Source organism: Mesoplodon mirus (genome assembly GCF_964341445.2).
Source record: "Mesoplodon mirus genome assembly, chromosome: 3".
Lineage (NCBI taxonomy): Eukaryota > Metazoa > Chordata > Mammalia > Artiodactyla > Ziphiidae > Mesoplodon > Mesoplodon mirus.
In genome coordinates, this window is record NC_138978.1 from 93,101 (window position 1) to 112,942 (window position 19,842).

The 19,842-nt window shown below is 64.2% G+C and overlaps 2 protein-coding genes across 4 annotated transcripts; one reads left to right on the forward strand and one right to left on the reverse strand.

The window, feature by feature from the left end:
• NOC2L (NOC2 like nucleolar associated transcriptional repressor) lies at nt 1-12,719 on the reverse strand. Of its 2 annotated transcripts, none has more exons than XM_082615266.1 (19): nt 12,419-12,719; nt 12,123-12,275; nt 10,765-10,939; nt 10,557-10,676; nt 9,817-9,934; nt 9,640-9,730; nt 7,871-7,949; nt 7,650-7,760; nt 7,179-7,292; nt 6,291-6,479; nt 5,994-6,133; nt 5,031-5,142; nt 4,117-4,230; nt 3,764-3,865; nt 2,450-2,593; nt 2,231-2,344; nt 1,297-1,444; nt 934-990; nt 1-641 (listed from the first exon to the last, which is right to left on the reverse strand). In XM_082615266.1, exons 1-19 carry the CDS (start codon nt 12,442-12,444, stop codon nt 535-537), a joined length of 2,214 nt encoding a protein of 737 aa, XP_082471392.1. In that variant the 5' UTR covers nt 12,445-12,719; the 3' UTR covers nt 1-534. The 2 variants fall into 2 exon arrangements, with proteins under 2 accessions (XP_082471392.1, XP_082471391.1); XM_082615265.1 differs by having other exon boundaries at nt 9,817-9,937; nt 12,419-12,512.
• A 665-nt stretch (nt 12,720-13,384) lies between these two features.
• KLHL17 (kelch like family member 17) lies at nt 13,385-19,832 on the forward strand. 2 transcript variants are annotated; one of them, XM_082615256.1, is made up of 12 exons: nt 13,385-14,149; nt 15,000-15,259; nt 15,347-15,468; nt 15,629-15,850; nt 16,330-16,446; nt 16,534-16,840; nt 17,118-17,262; nt 17,347-17,514; nt 17,934-18,022; nt 18,105-18,178; nt 18,379-18,560; nt 18,898-19,832. In XM_082615256.1, exons 1-12 carry the CDS (start codon nt 13,470-13,472, stop codon nt 19,124-19,126), a joined length of 2,595 nt encoding a protein of 864 aa, XP_082471382.1. In that variant the 5' UTR covers nt 13,385-13,469; the 3' UTR covers nt 19,127-19,832. The 2 variants fall into 2 exon arrangements, with proteins under 2 accessions (XP_082471382.1, XP_082471383.1); XM_082615257.1 differs by having other exon boundaries at nt 16,627-16,840.
• Nucleotides 19,833-19,842: the final 10 nt, after the last annotated feature.

A 19,842-nucleotide genomic window follows, 5' to 3' on the forward strand; every position in this document is an offset into this window, starting at 1 on the left:
TTTTTAAAACGAAAACACATGATTTAAGAGGAAAAGAATGAGTTTCCAAAGACTCATTGGGGGCGCCTGCAGAGCCCGGTGCAGACCGCGCGGGGACCGAACCCAGGCCTGGGGCGGGGGCGCTGCACCCTGGGCAGCTGCAGACAAACCAGAGACAGAGGAGGCGCAGGCGCACCCCAGGCCCTGCAGCGTCGGCCGTGCCCACGGCATGACTGCACACCAACAGAGCCCCGCTCCAGGTCAGCCTCCTTCGTGGGGTAGGTGCATCTCACCCGCCACCATAAGCTGCGGCAGGAGGCCAGCCCCACGGTGGTTTACGTCCCCATGGCCGCCACTCCAAGACTTGGAACAGCACTTGGTCCTTTCTGGTCTCTTATGTTGTAAAAATAAAGCCCTATCCACCATCTACGCCCTGCGTGGGCACGGACCCCAGGGCCTCGGCTCAGCCGCAGCCGGGAAGCAGCACACCTGACTGCCTGGTGAGGTGGGAACACCACGCAGCAGCCCCCCCATGAGGCTCCAGGGGGGCAGCCCTCAGTCGTCCTCGGAGAGCTCTAGATCCTGCAGCTCGTCCTCCGGCCCCTGGGCCAGCCGCCAGGGCTCCTGGGGGTCCGGCCCCGCCTCTGTGTCTGGGCTTCCATCTGCAGGGAGAGCACACAGCTACATAAATTCTGCTTTATCAGGAAGCCGCCAGCCTGGGAGGTTACTCATCACTAATTAATCACAGCACTAATTAATTTATCGCTGCTGCTGTTGCTGGGGGCCAGAGCCAGCGGGGATGGAGCAGCTGGCCCAGCGTCCCCGGGGGCGGGGGCGTGGGCCCAGCTTAGAGCCGATGGCCCTGCCCACCCACCGGATCCCCCATGACAGTCTCAGGCTCCAGACAGATGGGCTCAAAAACCACGGCACCCCGCACTCTCAGGAACCACTTACCCTCTGAGTCGCTGACTTCCTCCACCCTCTGCCAAGCTTTCGGGGACCCAGGCGTCCCTGGGGACCAAGCACAAGAGCCCATGGGGGTGGACCCACCAGCAAATGCACAGAGGGGCAGCTAAGGCAGGATGGGGGCTGGAGCACAGCCCTGGACCCCACTTTCCCTTAGGTCTCCTCTATTCAAGTGGGAGGGGAACCGCCTGAAAGGTGGTGGTGGGAGGGGGTGACCCAAGGCCTGGGGGCCCCCACCTCAAAGCCAGCCCCGAGGCAGGAGAGGCAGAGGAGGGATAAGTGTCCTTCCTCTGGTTCCATGAGGTGGGAGGCCTGCCAGGCCCAGCTGCTCCCTCCTCCCCCAGGCCCCACCTCTCTCTGGGAAGTCAGGGGCGGCGTCATCGTCGTCCTCATCCTCAGCACTGTCCAGTTCAAAGAGGTCCTTGAATTCTGCCCTGTCCTCATCCTTCCTGTCCGCCACCTTGCGGCGCTTTACCTCTGGGAAGTTCAAATCTTCCAGCTGGAAGGACAGGGACCCAGAGCTGCAGGTGAGGGTGGGCTCTCAGGGCTGCCTGCCCACCGGACACAGCCCAAACCACGGCCCAAGCCCAAGCCTGACTCACATTCCAGACCCAGTCCTGCGCCCTCCTGCCCCGTGAGCCCCTCTAGCCTCCAGCCCACCCCCCCACGCAAGGACCCTGCTTGGCCACTTGGGACACTTGGTTGGCATCACTGGGTAGGGTTCCTGGACAGCCGCCCCACCAGGCCAGTGAGGAGGCCCGCTAAGTGACGTCAGAGCTGCAGGCTCCGACCGTCCTCCTCCCCTCATTTTCAGCCGTCACTCCCAGAACAGATGGCCTGCCCACACTGACACCAGGACAGGGATGCAGACAGTCACGTCACTTGGCACGAAGCTGTCCCCTCAGGTCACAATGTCATGCACCCACCGATCAGGCCCAGACCCAAACACAGAGCTAGAGCTCTTCCTGTACCTCCCCACTGGCCCTCCTGGTGTCCACAGGCTGGCCTAGGTGACAAGGTCAGCCCAGCACTCGCTCCCCCAAAAGCCCCAGCCCGTCAGGCCTGAGGGGCAGCAGCCTCTGCCCCAGCACGGCCCTGGGGCCTCTCCACCTGAGGGTCGTGGGAGAAGCCCCCAGACTCTACCGGGTTCTGCCCGCCATCCGCCCCGTCAGAGCGTCGGCAGCGCCAGCACGCGCTGCAGCGAGGGCGGCTACGGGCAGCGCCACCGAGCCCTGCTGACGGCCTCCCAGCCGAGCCCACGTCCCCGACGCACCCCCGCCCGTACCCGCTCTTTGCCACTGATCTCCAGCTGGATCTCACGGTCCCTCAGCTTCCGCCACTGGCTGTAGTACTTCGTGAGCGGGGTCCCCTCCTCCCGGGTCCGCTTCTCCCAGGCATCCTGTGCAGGGAGATCCAGGGTCATGTCCCACCCCAGGCAAACCCCCAAACCTCAGCCACACACTGACCAGTGTCCCCCGGGCCCCGGCACCAGCCCCCAGCTGACCACTGCGCGCTGGTCGGACACGCCGAAGGAGACCCTCTGGCGGAGGCTGCGGACGTGTTCTGCGTTCTCCTGCACCTTCTCGAGCAGCTGACGCACCTGACGGCAGTAGTTGGCCACCTTGCACTCCCGGAGGAAGGATTTCAGCTGCAGGAGAAGGGGGGCTCAGCCTAGCCCCAGGCACAAGGCCGCTCTGCACCCCCCGAGTGGTGACCGCAGGCAGGCGGGGGCGGGTCATGGGTTCCTGTGTCTCAGAGCCCTGGGGGACGCACCTGAGGTGGGGGGAGCCCCAGTGCAAGTGTGGGGGGGGCGGCGGGGGGGCTGCGTGACTCTATGGCCCAGCCCTTAGGGACCTGTGGGGGTCGAAGAGCTGACGGGAGGATGCCCACCAACCCCGTGGGCCAGGCAGAGGGGTGGGCAAGGGCAGGATGGATCCACCCTCCACGCCACATCCCGCCTGCTGCCTGTCTGTAAATAAAGTGCTGGCACACGGCACACTCGTTCCTTCCTGCGTTTCTGTGAATTTTTTTGCACTTCTGCGGGAAAGTTGAGCGGATTGAGAAACCCTGTGATTGCAAAGCCTAAAATATCTACCATCTGACTTTTTACCAAAAACGTTTGTTGACCCTCTTCTAGACCGTGATTCCCCAAGACTCAGAGAGAGGACGACGCGCACACACCTATGTCTGAGCGACCCCGCCCCACTCCCCACCAGGGCCAGATGGGCACGGGCCGCCCTGAAATGAGAAACACCTAGGCTGAAAGTAAACGGATCTCCAAGGGGCTTCTGAGAGGGAAGACACCCCCCCATCCCACCCCAAATGTCGCCTGAAGAAAAGCTGAGGTGGGCGGCCAGGGCTTCCTATGACCCCCTAACGTCTCCTACCTCCTCACCCGGCCCAGGAGCACCTGGGAAAGCATGCAGTGAGACCAGCCCAACCTAGAGCCGGGGGCGGTCCAGCCTGCTGAGCCCCAACACCCCCAGGAGCCCTCACGGCTGGTCTGGGCCCTGGGCTGTTGCAGGCTAGAGGGGGGCTGACAGGTCCCGGGGTCCTCCTGATGCACCCGGGCCAGCGCCCTCCTCAGGCTCCACACCCAGGCATGTACCCCAACACCACGGCCCCGGGGACCCAGCTGCCAGGTGGTGCCAGCACAGAGACCCCAAGCTGACCAGGCTCTGCCACTGGCCCTGTGCGGCTGTGACAGGGCTGCCTTGCTCTGGCCCCAAGCGAGGGCGCCAGTCCGTCAGGAGGCGGTCTGGTCTGCTGAGGGGTTGGGCCCACAGAGGGACTCGGGCGGGGGGCAGGGGGCACACACCTGCAAGACAGCGGGCAGCGCCAGCTCGGGGAATGCAATGCTGTGGGCCTGACTGTGCAGGTACTCCAGGCTGAGGTCGTACAGTTGCTCCACCAGGCCGTCCTGAGGCAGCGAGGGAGCAGGCGGCGTCAGGGCGGAGGGGAGCTCAGACCTCGGAGCCACACTCGGGCTCAGGCTCACCAGGCTACCCCAGCCCCGGGAGGCCTGGAGGTTCAGGCCTGGAGGGCAGCGGGCCTTCTCCCACCCACACTCATCTACCTCCAGTCACCCCGCACGCTGGCCTCGGTGCCCTGCGACATCCTGCCGTGACCCCACCCAGGGCGTCCCCGGACCCCTCTGCAGGCTGCGCTCACCCGGTACGCCTTCTCCTGCAGGTTGACCTTGGACAGCTTCAGGATCACAGCAAAGTTGATGGGCCTGGAGCTCATGCGCCCCGGCCTCCTGTTGAAGTCGACCTGCTGGAAAATCTGCCCCAAGGACCCGTCAGCCCAGCCTGCCCACCCCAGTACCCTGGGTCTCTGGAGACCCATCTTGAGACCAAGGACAAGTGGCCAGATACAGTGCCAGCCCCGCGGCCTCACAGACACCACCCCTCCCCCCACAGTCTGCCCACCTTCCAGATCTCTGGTCCCCAAGGGAGTCCCTCTGCCCTAGAGCAGGGCCCTGGCCAATGGGGCAGGACCAGGCCACACCCTTACACACTGCTGCTGTCCCCCTCCTGAAACTGGGCCAGGGAGCCATGAGAACCAGTGTCTGGAGACAAAGAAGGGTCCCTCCTGCACAGGATCACCATCACTGCTATTTCCTCACCCACGATCGCCTCCCCACAGCCTGGTCCCGGCCCTAGTGGATCTCTAGCCTTTGGACTGAAGCCTCTCCCTACCTAAGCTACGTGCACACGTATACACACAGGTACACGTGCACAGAGGCAGCAAAGGGAACACAGCTTTGGAATCAGACGGGGCTTCCAGCCCAGCTCCGCCGCTCACTCTAATCTTGGGCAAACACCCAGATCGACCCCAGTCTGTGCCCTAAAACCAGCGCCCTCGGGCCAGCCCAGCAGAGCAGCTGTCCTCACCTGCGGTGCCACTCTCGCCCATCGGGCAGGCACCGTGCAGAGTAACGCCCTCACAACACCTGTGTGCTATGGGCAAAGAGCCAGCACTCAGGAGAGCTGCACCGAGCTGAGGAGTGGTCTGGCCACACGCGGCAGGAGGCGTCTTCCCTCCTGCACCCTCCGCCCCCCCCACCCCGAGCACCCGCTCACCTCAAGGATGAAGGGTAGCACCGGGATGAAGGTGCCCGTGCCCTCCGAGAGCAGCGTCAGGGCGCGCACGCAGTGCATGCGCAGCGGGTAGAAGCGGGCAGTGGGGACCAGCCTGGGGGTGTGGGAAGGCGGGAGTGAGCAGAGACCCCAGACTCGGAGACCCCCAAACCAGCCTCAGCCGCCTGGCCCAGCTGCCTCTGAACCCCCCCACCCCCACCCACTGGGCTCCAACCTTAGGAAGGGCTCCTCCCCGGCAGGGTCAGCGGCCACACCAGCCTCAGACAGATAAAAGCAGGACAAAAGGCCCCAACCGAAGTCGCAGTTCTAAGGACCTGCCTCCTTGCTCAGTTACGGTGGCGGGGAGGTGGCGGGGGGACCACACCCCACCTGGCTAACGACTCAATTTCATTTTAACACGTGAGACAGCAAAACTTTTCTTTCTTCTCCTTTCAGGAGGACAAGGATGCCCTCTGCTGGCCACATGTGGCTCCGCCAGTCTCTGCCCCCAGAGACCAACAAGACCGATATTCATAGGCAAACCAACTGCGGCAGGTCACTGCAAACCTGCTCCGTCCACGATGTCCAGGCAGATAAGCCCAAATCCCTTCAAACTGCACACAGCCCCCTCTACCCCGCGTCCCCAGAATGCACGTGTGTGCGGCGTCCTGGACTAAGGTACCAGGTCACAGGCAACCGAGAGGCCCAGCTGACAATGATTCTGGGATGTCGGGGACAAGGCCATGGACAGCCTCAGCCCAGACCTTCCTCAGGTGCTGCCAAGTCACAGACACCACACCTGGAGGCCCCTGGCCATCTGTGAACAACCCCGACCCTACCCTGACCTCCAGGACAGCCTCCTGTAACCTTCTCCCTGTGTAACCCTGGCCCTGAGCCCCAGGACACCTATGTAACCCTGGCCCCACCTCCTTCGGCCCTTGGGGCAACCCCCCGGCCCCGACTCACTTGATGCAACCGATGACAACCTGGGACAGGGGGTAGATCAAGGGCCGCAGAGCTTCGCTGGGGCAGACGGTGCTGAGGGCGCGGCACCACAGGAAGAGGCAGTGCACGAACTGCCAGTTGTACACTGACTGGAACGTCTCCTGGGCAGAGTGCAGTCCACCCAGGTCAGCCCTGGGTCCCCTTCACCTACTCCACAGCCCCCACCAGCAAGGACCCTGGCGCCACCAAGGGGCTGAGCTGCCTCTCGCAGGAGGCCCCGCCCGCAGTGGGTCAGGCCCCGCCCCCGCCCCCGCCCACCTTCTTGCGCGTGGTCATGGCATTGCGCAGGTGGATGGCGAGCTGGCGGATGTAGAGGAATGCGTGCTGGTAGGCGACGCCAGCGTCCAGGGCCAGCAGCTCTGTCAGAGTCCGCTGCATGAAGTTGACGAGGGGCAGGGTGCTGGGGGAGGTGAACCTGCAGTTCCTCACGTACGTGATGTACATTTGCTGCCGGAAACACCTTAGTCAGAGCCACCTTTGAGCTCCCAGGGCGCCATGCCCCCACCACCCAGCTCCAAGCCCCCTGCAGACACCCGGGCCTTTCCCTCAGAGCTGGCCTCAGCAGGAACCACAGCCCAGCCACGTGTGCCGCAGACCCCCCTCTGCTGCACGGCCCTGCTTCTCGAGGCCCCACTGCTGCTCAGCCCACCAGTCCCGGGCAGAGTCTGCAGTGCCGAGGGGAAGGGTCTTATGGGGAAGCCTAGACACCCAGGAAGGAGGGAGCTGCAGCATGAATAACCGTGGGAACGGGCAAGGGGCGTGGACGGACCAGAAGGGAAGGAGACAGAGAAGCCCCAGCTGCCCGCCAGGCTGATGCAAGGGGCTTCCAGAGGGTCCTGTGCAGGGCAGGCCACCTCAGGTTTAGAGCCAGGCAGCAGGGTCCCCGCCCTTCTCCATGTCTGATGTCTTCGTCCACTGAGGGGAGAGCTGTGCAGGTCACTCCATGTGGAGCCCCAGGGGGACCAAGGGCTCCTGTCCCCGTGCCATCCCGTCCCCCACTTCTCTTGGAGGAAGCCATGACGAGGACCTGGGTCTGCCCAGGGTCACAGCACCCGCGAGAAACACCGACCACAAAGGCAGCCTGCCCAGCCCTCAGGTCGAGACCTTCAACCCAGACCCTAGTGGAAGAGCCGGGGGCACCACTACCTTGAGGACGGGGCTCAGGAAGACTTCCTTCTTGTGCCGGCAGACCTTGACAAGGACCAGGAAGGCCAGCACGCGCAGCGTCTCCTCACCCGTGCCCCACAGGACCACCATCCTCTGTGGAGGCGAGCTGTCACCGCCTGCCGCGGCCCCACCACCCCGCCCCAAGCCCGGCCAGAGACGGCCCTTCCCACAGCGCCCCGGGGAACTCCCCGAGTTAGAGCTCAATCGCAGAGGAGCGAAACCAGAGCACACCACCCCTCCTGAAGGCCGTACGGTGAAAACTGACCTCTGCTGTCCAGCGCATGTACGTACGTGGGTGCCAGAAAGCTGCCCCCCACCCCCCAGGGGAGCCCGTCCTCGCATGACTGGGCTGTGCTGCCTCAAGTGTGCCCCCAAGACAGAACCCCATGGGGTGGCACAGATGCCCCCTGCACTCCAGCCGGCAGTGGGGCTGCCCCGAGGCCAGCGCACCTTGAGCAGCATGCGGCACTGCTTGGGGAAGGTCAGGTAGTAGGGCACGGAGCTGCTGACGTGCTGGAGGATGGCCGCCACTACTGTCGCCTCTGCCACACAGGCCACCAGCTGGGGAAGCAGGAGAGGTCAGCGAGGCCCAGGATACGAGGAAGGATTGGACCGGTGGATGCAGCCAGGCCCCCATGTGACCCGGCAGGCCCCGCCCCCCAGAACTGCACCTGTGTGACGGAGCTCAGGTAAGCCTTGATGTCCAGCCGGAGCTTCCCCCACAGCGGGCTGCTGGATGGCTGCAACACCCTGCAGGGAGACCGCACCCTCCAGCTCAGACACGAGGCCAGCAGGAGGCCAGCAGGAGGCAGGGATGTGCCCCAAGCCACGTCCCGTCCAGGACACACACAGTGTCCAGGACGCAAGGGCACATGGGCCCTGGGGTGAGACACCCCCCCCATCTTTCCCATGAGTTCAGGGACCTTTCCAGCTGGATGAACACGAGAGACACACCAGGACTCTCTCAAGGGTGGCCCACAGCTACGCCTAAGGAGGGGTACCACCGAGCCCCAAGTCCCCCACAGGCCACCCCACCCGGCCAGAGGGCTGACCATCCTTCCCGTCTGAGCCCAGGGCCAGAGCCCCCACACAGACCCCTGGCCTCCAGCTCCCCACACCCCTCAGGCACCCACACTCTGCAGCCCCAGGTCTGACCCAGGCATCGCCAACCAGCACGAGCTGTGTCTTCCTTTGGGCCACATACAGTTTTTGTCGTCGTTGTTACCCTTGCGGCGTACAGGATCTCAGCTTCCCGACCAGGGACTGAATCTGGGCCACGGCAGTGAAAGCACCGAACCCTAACCACTGGACCACCGGGGAGCTCCCCGGGCCACATACGCTTTACAGAGACCAAGTCATTTACACCTTAATTTCAGCAGCAGTGGCTGACGCTTAAGAAGTTTCTCGGAGGTGTCACCTCCCAACACTTGCAGAACTCAGCGCGTTAAGTGTCTGTTCACCCTGCTAACGTGTGCAGAAGAACCAAGGACAAGGGCCCCTAATAGCCTTCCCCATGGGCTGAGGCTGGCTGCTGGGCACCTGGACCCACGACCCAGGCGGCGCTGCTGCTTCCTCCCAAGCCCGCTGTCCTCCGTGGTGACCGCTCTCCCCACTGCAGCGGCCCCCACGGGCGCCCGCACCCGGCCATCGCCAGCACCAATCACGCTGCCTCTTCGCTGCCCGCTCACTCGCCGCCTGTGGCCCTGCGCTCTCGCCGGCAGCCAGCTGCCCTGTCCCCTCAGGCAGCCACCCCCACGTGGCCGCATCAGTCCCGCCCCGACCACCCCCCCAGGCCCAGGCCCTCCCATCCCCGAGTCCCGGCCTCCTCCACCTCCCCTCCAGGGGGTCCCGGCGGACCTCTCCCTGGAGCTTCTTTCTCCCTCTGAGCAGCGACGGGGTGAGTCTGACCCTCCAAGCCTTTCCTGCCTCCAGGTCACGTGGCTGCAGGCTCCTGGGAGCCCCAGGGGAACCCACAAGCTGCCAAATGTCGGCTGCTCCCCTCTCCCCTCTGAAAACCTTCCACGGCCTTCTCTAGTCAACTGACCTCTCGCACGAAAGTCAAGGTCCTCAAGCGAGCATGGATGGGGCCCCTGCCTAGACACACACACTCGCACCAGCCAAAGAGCAAGGAGAGCAGACGAGACTTGACTTGTTCAAAGAGAAAAGAGAGAATCCTGACCAGGGAAGACGGGGGAGCAAAGCCAAGCACACACTCTGTGGCCCTAGAGGAATCCTGGGCAGGAAGGAGGAAGGACAGGGCTGCCCCCACCGGGCCCTGAGTGTCCAGCCTCTCCCAAGAGCCCTGCAAAGAGCCTGGCTCTGTCCTCCACATCCCTCTGTGCCAGCTGGGTCTAGAGGGGGCCCCTAGGTCCCAGAGCCCCTGCCTTCCCCAGGGCAGGGCCCTGACCACGCCTCCCCATGCCACCCTCTTCCCTCTTACCTGCTACTGTCCTTTGGGGCTTTTCTAAACAGCAGCTCCTGGAGACAGCCAAAGAGATCTCTGATGCAGAAAGTGACCAGAGCATTGAACACTGCAATGAGGGGACCAGAGATGCCACTCTCAAGACAAAAAATGGAACATAGAGACTGTATCCCTGGTCCCCTCACCCCAGCTCACCAGCACTGTCCGTGACCTGGAATTTGCTGGTCTCAGTGCCTTCCTGTTCTCCTTGGGTGGTGGCCACGGCTGCTCGAAACGCCTGCACAACTTCGTGGAACAGCTTTGGAGTAAGGTGCTGCTAAAAGGGCAGAAGGACCCGGAATGTTGGAGGAGCAGTCAGCTGTGCTGGGGAAAGCGAGAGGCAGCTAGCTGGGGCTCCAGGAATCTGCTCTATGAGAGAAAGGCACGCTCGGCCACATCCTCAGACCAAGAGCAGAGGTGGGAGCCGTGTTACGGAGCCATGTGCAGGGAACAAGAAGAGTCCAGAATCCTCCTAGAAGGGCCACGGCGGGGGGGGCTGAGGAGCCGGGATCTAAACAATGGCCAGCTCCAAGTGGTATCTGGAGTTCTCCCTTTCTGTCCTTTCTTTTCCCTGCAGAAACCACCGCAAGGCCCTCCGAAGGGCCCTGGCTCCACCAGCAAGCAAAGGCACAGAGACTATGTCCTGCCCACAGTAGACTTCAGAGAGCCCCGGAGAGAAACAGAGAAGAAAGGAGAAGGCGGAGGCCCTAGGCTCTGAATGAAGGAGAGAGTGCGGTTCTGATCCCTCCTAGCGTGCAGGGAAAACTGCGAGATTCTCTTGTGCTGAACGGGCTCAGAGAGGGCTCCTCCCACCTGCACTGCCCCAGATAAGTGAAAGAAAGGAAGGGGGCGGGAGCTGGGGCGGGGTCAGCGGCCCAGCCCACGCCACTTCTCACCTTTGCTGCCTGCTTCCATCTCTCAACCATAGCGAGGGTCACAGAGGCAGAATCCCTCCTCTTCCCCGTAGGTCCTCTGGGGGCCCTGCCCTCCTCGTCTTCCTCCTCCTCACTTGCTTCCTGCACCAGACACAGAGGGCCCCACTGGACCAGATGCAGAGGCCACAAATATGCCCCTGCCCCCGCCCAACGGTGCACAGGCTCTCACTTCCAGCCCGTCCGGCAGGGAGTGGAGCTGCCCCTCCTCGCCCTCAGAGCTGTCCGAATCACTGAAGTTCAGCAGGCTCTGGTCATTCTCCTGCAGGAACTTGTAGAACTCAGGGTCTTTGTCCTTCAGTCGAGAGAGCTGGTCCTTGTGCTCAGACGCACGGCCCCTGCGCCGGCTGAGAAGGTGAGGGTCATCAAGTCGGACCGGCAGGCACGGCCAAGGCCAAGTGGGGAGGGGGGATCGGGCTTCCCGTCCTCCTCAGAGAACCTATGAAGCTTAGTCTGCTTCCTCCACAGCAGCTGCCAACGACCAAGGCGGGGGATTGCCAGAGAGGAAGTTTTCAGCAGATCTCTCTCTGCCCCAAAGTCCGGACTCATACATCCAACAGCCTCTGCACACGTGTTTCAAACCCAACGCGTGTTTCAAAACAACGCTGAACTTGCAGCTTCCTCCGAACTTACTCCGCCCACACACTGCCTACCTCAGCTGTCGCTGACTCCCCCTTTCCAGGTACTCACATGAAAGGTAAACCCTCTCTGCCTCTCACACCCAGCATGCACCCTGTCACGAGATCTCATCATCAATACTTCCAAAAGTCTCACGACTCCTCTCAAACCAGCATCATCTCTCAATTCGCTTGTCCACTCCAGCCGCTTACAACCTGCTCTCAGCACAGCAGTCGGAGGGGCCCATCCTGTGACATGTCACGCGACGTTACTTCGCTACTCAAAACCCTAGGATAATTTCCAACTGCACTGAGACGCCATATAAACGGTCTACAAGATCCAGCCCCATCACCGTCTCTCCAGCTTCACCTCCTACTACTCTCCTCGCATTCCTGCCACAGCCATGCTCAACTCTGCGTAAGGCTCACTCTCAACTCAGGACCTTTGCTGTTCCTGCTGCCTGAAACACCCAGACATTCTTCCCCTACTGCTGCAATTTACTCCCTCGGGTTTCCTAAAACGGCCTTATCCACTCCACCTAACGCTGCCGCAGAAGCTCCCGCCTATGCTCCCTATTCCTCCAGCTCCTTCTGCTTTTCCTTCCTGTCTGCAGCACTTATTTCGTCCACCACCCTACATGCTGTGGCTTATCCAAGGCCGAGTAAGCGCTCCTAAGCCAAAATGAGTACTATTCTCCAGCATTTCCCAACACTGGGATGACTTGGCACAGAGCAGTCACTCCGTAAATACCGATGGAAGAATAAACAAGCCGAAAGGTATGGGGGAGAGGTCAGAGGTCCCTAGGTCTCAGTCCTGAGGCCCCAGGTGTGGTCAGCACCCTTCTGGTGGGGCGGGCCAGGACGGTTAAGTGGGTTCTGCTTACACACGGCCCGTAGAAGACGCTCCACTCACCTGGCCAAGGGACTCCCACCTGGCCCATCCGGGCTCCGGGCCGCTCCGCGCGCCGCCCGCGTCTCCGCCTCTGGGGCTCCTTCGGGCTCCGAGTCGGACTCGGAATCAAAGCCCGAGGCCAGGAACTCGTCCACCGTCAGCTCCGCCAGGCGCCTGCGGGCCATGCCGTTGGAGTCACGACTCCCTGCCAGCCCGGTGTGCCTCAGCCCGGCCGCCCCAGGAACACAGAGAGGCGCAAGGGGAGCCTCTCTGGATGCAAGCACCCGCCGGGAGGCCTGATCGGAGCCTCAACTCACCGCTTGCGGGTCCACGCCGCCGCCATAACTGCACGCCCGTAGCGTGCGCCCCACTTCCGGCCCCAGCAGGCCTTGCGCCAGGCGCGCTTCCTGCAGGCAACCCCGCCCCTGGCCCCGCCCCGCCGCGCCCCGCCAGGTGGCTTTAAGGTTCTCCAACCTTGGCTGCGGCGGCATCCAGGCGGGAGGGCGCGTTCAGCTCCCTTTTTGGGCGGGAGGCGCTCGGCCTCCCAGGGTGGCACGCGGGACGAAAGCTCCCTGCGCAGGCCTGGTTCAGTCACGGCTCCCGCTCGCTTCCGCTGAGGGACAGACTGCGGACGGAGCTCCAGCACCCGGCAGGACTGCGTAGGGCGGAATCCCGCCATTCCGCTCACAAATCTGTGACGTTTACCAAAAAAGGCACTAATAACGACACCGACCTGGGGGAGGGCCGGGCCGGGTCACCCTCGCCCAGCCCAGCCCATAGCCCCCCCGCCCCCCCCCGGGTTCCGTGAACACGTGCCTGTGAGGATGTCAATGCATTGACCACGGAAAAAATGCATGGGGGGAAACGTGTCAGAGAGGACTTCTATACAAAGAGCTCTTAGAAATCAATAATAAAAAGCCAATAATCTTTAGTAGAAAAAACAGACGAAAATAGAAATGGTGATGCTATAGATGAGCTGCTTGCGAATTGATAAATGACACTCTGATGAGGATCAGAACGATAAGAGCCGTTTCCACTTCACTGGACAGCCCCACAGCACCTGCGCTGGGGGAGCAGGAGGGGGCAGACAGGCGACAGACCCGAGCACTGTTACTGAAACCAGGTTGGCCAAATCTCCCTGAAAGAGGATGGCTGATATTTCAGTCCAGCGAGTCCTCTGCTGGGAATTCAGCTACGAACACATCTGCCTAAGTCCCCAGGCCGGCCCGGGCAGGGACAGCCACTTTTGCTCTGCCCTATCTGTGGAACAGCCTGCAGGTGCAAAGGCCCGGAGGCTGGAAGGTTGCCTTGGGGAAGGAAGGAGGTGGGGAAGCCAACCTATGCACTCCCCTCCCCCCACTCGTCCTAATGGCGGAGGTCCGCGGGCCTGGACAGCCAGATCCCAAGACAGGGGACCCCTCAGCGCCCAGGGCGTGCACCCCCACCCCTCTCCCGCTCTGCAGCCAGCGTCCAGATCAAGGCCAGACGCAAAGTGGCCTGCGTGGGGTTGGAGAGAGGAGGGCAGACGGGGCCCCCGGCTGGCTCAGGTCTCAGGGGCATCACGTGGGGCCATTCGGCCCCCCAGGAGATTCGGGGCCCCGGAAGGGGCGAGGGGTGCTTCTTGAACGAGTTGAGGCGGGCGGAAGGTCCGGGAGGTTTCTTGGGGATAGGCGGCGGGCGGGGCCCGGGGGGCTTCCTGGAGGAGGAGGCGGACGGAGCGCCGAAACATTGGGAGGATTCGCGCGCTACGCGGCGCCCCTGAAACCTCGGGGGAGCGCGGGAGGCGGAGCGGGCGGCGCCGAGAAACAGCGGCTGCGGCCAAGCGGCGGGAGCGAGGAACGCCGAGCCTGCCGCCACCGCCGAGCAGTCCTCCAGCCGTCCAGCGTCCGCTTGTCCGTGCATCCTCCGCGGATCGGCGGCGGGCCGGCGGCCGAACCCATGCAGCCGCGCAGCGAGCGCCCGGCCGGCAGGACGCAAAGTCCAGAGCACGGCAGCCCGGGGCCCGCGCCCGAGGCGCCGCCGCCGCCACCGCCGCCGCAGCCGGCAGCGTGAGTGGGCCGGGGGCCTGGGGACCGTGACTGGCCAGGGCCGAGGAGGAGGGGGGAAGGAGGGGGGAAGGAGGGAGGGAGGGGCGCGCCGACCCTGGCAGGCTGCCGGGAGGGGGCGGCCTCGTGCCCCGCAGGCTCGGCCCGACCGCGGAGGGTCCAGGACCCCTGCGTTACCCGCGCACACATTCGGCGCGGGGCAGGGCGTCCCGAGGAGGCTGCTCCCGGAGGCTCTGTCCCCTCCCGCCGCCCTTGAATTCCGGCTGCGCCGTTAAAAGACTCGGGCGGCCTGTCTGAATGATGGGGGGGTTGGCGGTCAAGAGAGGTCACACTTGCTGGTCGGTGTAGGGGCTTCAGAGCCACCGGTCAGTACGGACCAGTTTCACCTCGTGCACTTCCCTCATGCCCTGCCCGTGCCGAGGACACCGGACTCTGATGGGGGCACGGGAAGGGTTGCCAGCGACGGACAGAGAGCCTAGTCCCGAGGAGGGTCTAGAGAGCCGGGTTCTTCACGGAGGCCCCCGGGTGGAGGGAAGTGTGGTGCTTGAGCAGGGGTCGCGGCAGAGGAAGATGTACAGGTTCAATGACGGACCGGGCTCTGGCGTGGGATCCGACCTCACTCTGGTAGCAGTTGGAGCAGGGTCTAGTTGGGCTCCCTGGATGCGAGGGAATAGAGTGCGGTGGCGCCCGGAGAGCAGGGGCGGTCCTGAGGGGAGTGGGTCCTCGATGGAAACCGGGTTCGGGCTGCCGGGGGCGGGCGGCCTCCTGGGTGCCCAGGCCCCGCCCAGGGTCTCAGGGGTGGGTGAGCAGCTCCCTGCAGAGCACACCGTGACCAGGCACTGCCCACCTACAGCCCCGAGGCAGAGCGTGCCCGGCCCCGGCAGGCCCGGCCCACGGGCCCCATGGAGGGTGCAGTGCAGCTGCTGAGCCGCGAGGGCCACACCGTCGCCCACAACTCCAAGCGACACTACCACGACGCCTTCGTGGCCATGAGCCGCATGCGGCAGCGCGGCCTCCTGTGTGACATCGTCTTGCACGTGGCTGCCAAGGAGATCCGGGCACACAAGGTGGTGCTGGCCTCCTGCAGCCCCTACTTCCACGCCATGTTCACAAGCAAGTACTGCCCCATCGGGTCCGGGCGCTTGGGGGACTCTGCAGCTCTCCCAGGGTGGGGACCAGCCTGACCTGCTGTCCCCACAGATGAGATGAGTGAGAGCCGTCAGACGCACGTGACGCTGCACGACATCGACCCTCAGGCCCTGGACCAGCTGGTGCAGTTTGCGTACACGGCCGAGATCGTGGTGGGGGAAGGCAACGTGCAGGTGAGGCTGCCTCACCCCCACGTCCCGAACCGCCACCCTGCTTGTGTCTCCGCTCTCCCCACGCCCCCGGCGTCCCCTGTTCCGCTGCCACCCCTTCAGTCCTCACGTCCATTTCTCTGTCCCTGCTCCCCTGGCCCTCTCTCGCACCTTTGCCCCATAGACTTTGCTCCCGGCCGCCAGCCTCCTGCAGCTGAACGGGGTCCGTGACGCCTGCTGCAAGTTCCTGCTGAGTCAGCTCGACCCCTCCAACTGTCTGGGCATCCGCGGCTTCGCCGACACACACTCGTGCAGTGACCTGCTCAAGGCGGCACACAGGTACGTGCTGCAGCACTTCGTGGACGTGGCCAAGACTGAGGAGTTCATGCTGTTGCCGCTGAAGCAGGTAACGTGGCAGCTGGAGCACAGCCTGGACCTTGACTCGGACCCCGACCCTGTCCCAATCGCCAGACCCCAGTACCAGCCTTGGCCCCCCTGGCCCCCATCATCTGGGCCCATGAGACCTGGTCCTTTGCTCCTTAGTCTTTATCTCCAGTCTCTGACCGACAATTCCAACCCCGCCACCCATCCCCTGGGAACCCCCCACCCCCATTTTCTAACCCCACACAAGCCATCACCATTGATACCTGACACTGTCCTGTTCTGGTCACATACCTGCCTACAGTGTCCCATGCCTGGTTCCGTATTCCCAGGACTGCTGTGGAGCTAGGCCCACGGGAACTGGGTCTGTGCCCCCTGACCCTGCTTGGCTCTTCCTCCTAGGGACACTGGGCCCCCTTGGACTCTCCCTCCCAGGCACCTTCAGGGCTCCATGGGTCCCCAAGCCCCTCCCCAGATCTCAGGTCTGAGGGTCCCCACCCCCAGGTGCTGGAACTGGTCTCTAGCGACAGCCTGAACGTGCCTTCAGAGGAGGACGTCTACCGTGCCGTCCTGAGTTGGGTCAAGCACGACGTGGATACCCGGAGGCAGCACGTTCCTCGGGTGAGGCCAGGCCCTGGGGGGCCTACGGTGCTTGGGAGGGAATGCAGTGGCTGAGGATCAGGCGTGCCTGGGCTCTTGTGTGCCCAGAGCTCCCACAGGGGTGATGCAGGCGCGTGTCTTGAGGAGGGTCCAGGACACGTGAGCAGGCCTGACCGTGGCAGGCCTGCTACCACACCCCAGCTGATGAAGTGTGTGCGCCTGCCCCTGCTGAGCCGGGACTTCCTGCTGGGCCACGTGGACGCCGAGAGCCTGGTGCGGCACCACCCGGACTGCAAGGACCTACTCATTGAGGCCCTCAAGTTCCACCTGCTGCCCGAGCAGAGGGGCGTCCTGGGCACCAGCCGCACCCGGCCTCGGCGCTGTGAGGGCGCCGGCCCTGTGCTCTTCGCTGTGGGTACGCCCACCTGTCCCGTCCCATCCGGTCCCCCATCCCTGCCCCGTGTCCCTACCCACAAGCCTAGCACGAGCCCCCCCACCCCCCACCCCATGCCGTGTCCGTCCTGCGCTCACCCCACACCTGCTCTCCCGTCCACCGTGGTGTGACCCACTCACCAGTCACTGCCGCACTTGCCCTTGGAGCCTCCAGGCCCTCAGCCTCGGGCTGTGCTGGAGCCTCCGAGCCCACTGTGTCCCTGGGCCCTTGTCCTGCCCTGTCACCTCCCCCTCCCTAGGTGGTGGGAGCCTATTCGCCATCCACGGGGACTGTGAAGCGTACGACACACGCGCTGACCGCTGGCATGTGGTGGCCTCAATGTCCACGCGCCGGGCCCGTGTGGGCGTGGCGGCAGTTGGGAACCGGCTGTATGCCGTGGGCGGGTAAGAGTGGGGGGTGGTCTCGGGTCAGGGGCTTGGCATGTGCCCACTGGGCCAACCCTGACCAGCAGCGAACCCCTCCCCTAGTTACGATGGGACTTCAGACCTGGCCACCGTAGAGTCCTACGACCCTGTGACCAACACCTGGCAGCCTGAGGTGTCCATGGGCACGAGGCGCAGCTGCCTGGGTGTGGCTGCCCTGCACGGGCTCCTGTATGCAGCCGGTGGCTACGATGGGGCCTCTTGCCTCAACAGGTAGTGGCTGGGGTCAGGGCCGGGTGGCCGTTCAGGGTTGGCTCAGCAGGTGTGGCTGCATCAGGACCGCAGAGGTCCTGCCTGAGGGGAACCAAGGGGGACCCTGCCTGAGTCAGGTCACCAGGGTCCCCTGTGCCTCCTCATCTGGGCTGGCCCGGTGGCCCCTTCTTTCTTCTCTGGCGTCCTTCCCACCAGGCCAGTGGCTGGGCCCAGGTGGACACTTGCCCAGCATTATCCAGGTAGCCCGTGGCCTGTGTCCACCTAGTAGGCCCTGCTTCCTGCTCCCGTGGGACTCTGGGGTCAGCCTCCGTGACCGCCTAGCACGGAACGGTAGTCATTCCTTGGGGGAGGGCAGGTCCTGGGGCCGGGACTGCCTTTCTGCCACTGCTCAAGGTCAGCGGCCGTCCTGGTGTCTACAGTGCCGAGCGCTACGACCCCCTGACGGGAACGTGGACGTCAATCGCCGCCATGAGCACCCGGAGGCGATATGTGCGCGTGGCCATGCTCGGTGGGTGACTGCTTCGCATAGCGCCCACCCCAGGGACCCCCGCACACAGCAGGTGCACCATGGGTGTGTTGCCTCCCTGTAGATGGGAACCTGTATGCCGTGGGCGGTTATGACAGTTCATCACACCTGGCCACCGTGGAGAAGTATGAGCCCCAGGTGCGAAGCACCCCAATCACACGTTCCCCTTCCCCAGAGCTACTTCGGGTCATCGCTCTCTGGCCACCCCCATCCCCCGGAGGGTCATCCCTTTACGTCCACCCTGTCCCACAGACACCCCACCCTGGACTAGAGTCCTGCACGTGGAGACGGAGGGAGGCTGGTGGTGGGTCTGCCCCCAGCCCGTCCCTCCGCCGCAGGTGAGCTCCTGGACGCCCGTGGCCTCCATGCTGAGCCGGCGCAGCTCCGCGGGCGTGGCGGTGCTCGAGGGGGCGCTCTACGTGGCCGGCGGCAACGACGGCACCAGCTGCCTCAACTCCGTGGAGAGATACAGCCCCAGGGCGGGCGCCTGGGAGAGCGTGGCGCCCATGAACGTCCGGAGGTGTGCCGGCCCCCGCACCTGTCACCACCACAGCGGTCTGCACCCCCGACCCCGGCAGATGTGTCCCAGGCTCTCACCCCTGCGCGGCGTGTCCCCCCACCTCCCTCCCAGGTCTCCCCCTCCAGGGCCCCGCCGCGACAGCTCCAAGGCTCCGCCCCCATCATGCCAAGGCCCCGCCTGACCGGCTCATTTCCCCCCCCATCCGTCCTGCCCCCAGGGTACCTCCCAAGGCCCCGCCCCCTGAGGCTCCTCAGGTGGCTACGGCCCCACACCCGGCCCTGCGCCCTCCTCACCCCCAGCCTCGCCCCTTACTTCTCCCCGTCCGCCCTGCTGGCAGGAGCACACACGACCTGGTGTCCATGGACGGCTGGCTGTATGCCGTAGGGGGCAACGACGGCAGTTCCAGCCTCAACTCCATTGAGAAGTACAACCCGAGGACCAACAAGTGGGTGGCCGCGTCCTGCATGTTCACACGGCGCAGCAGCGTAGGCGTGGCCGTGCTCGAGCTGCTCAACTTCCCGCCGCCCTCTTCGCCCACGCTGTCTGTGTCGTCCACCAGCCTCTGACCCGTGGCGCGGCCGCACAGAGACCCGCCCGCGGCCTCCCACGTGCCTTAAGCCCCCTGGGCCCAGCGCCTGCCTCCCCTGCGCGTGGGGCGGGGCTCGGCCCCCACCAGGAACGTCCGGGGCCGTCTGTCCAGTCTCCGCGCGTCTAGGCCGCGGGTTTCTGTGTTCCTTTCTCAGTGTTTGTTTGTGTGTGCCATTTATTTATTCACTCGTTTATTTATCGATTGGTGGTGAGCAGGCTGCAGCTGCCAGTTTCTCTGTTTACTTTTAAAGTGTCCTATCTCTGGGACCAAGCTGCCCTCTTGGGTGTCCTCCCACCGTGCTGGGGGCACTGGGGAGCGACCGGGTGGACACTGGCGTTGCCCGTGGGTAAGGGGCCAACTTGGACTCTCTAGACCTGGAGGGACCGAGGGGTGATGCAGAGCAGTTATTCGGGGGGGCTTTCTGAGCAGGTGCAGACCCCCAGCCTGAGCTTTGCACACCTCCTTGCCTCGCCCAGCCAGGCACACTTCCGGCGGGGGGGCACGAATCGGGCTTCCTTCCTGTGGCTGTGGTGCCATCTCTGGATCCTGCACTGAGCTGGGCACACGTGCACCGCAGACCGCACACAGCAATATGAGCCACGTGAACAATAAACGTGTTTCCTGGGCTCTGCGGGCCTGTGGCTGAGTGTCCATCTCTGTCTTCCAGGGTCCTGTCTGGGGTGACCGGGAGGG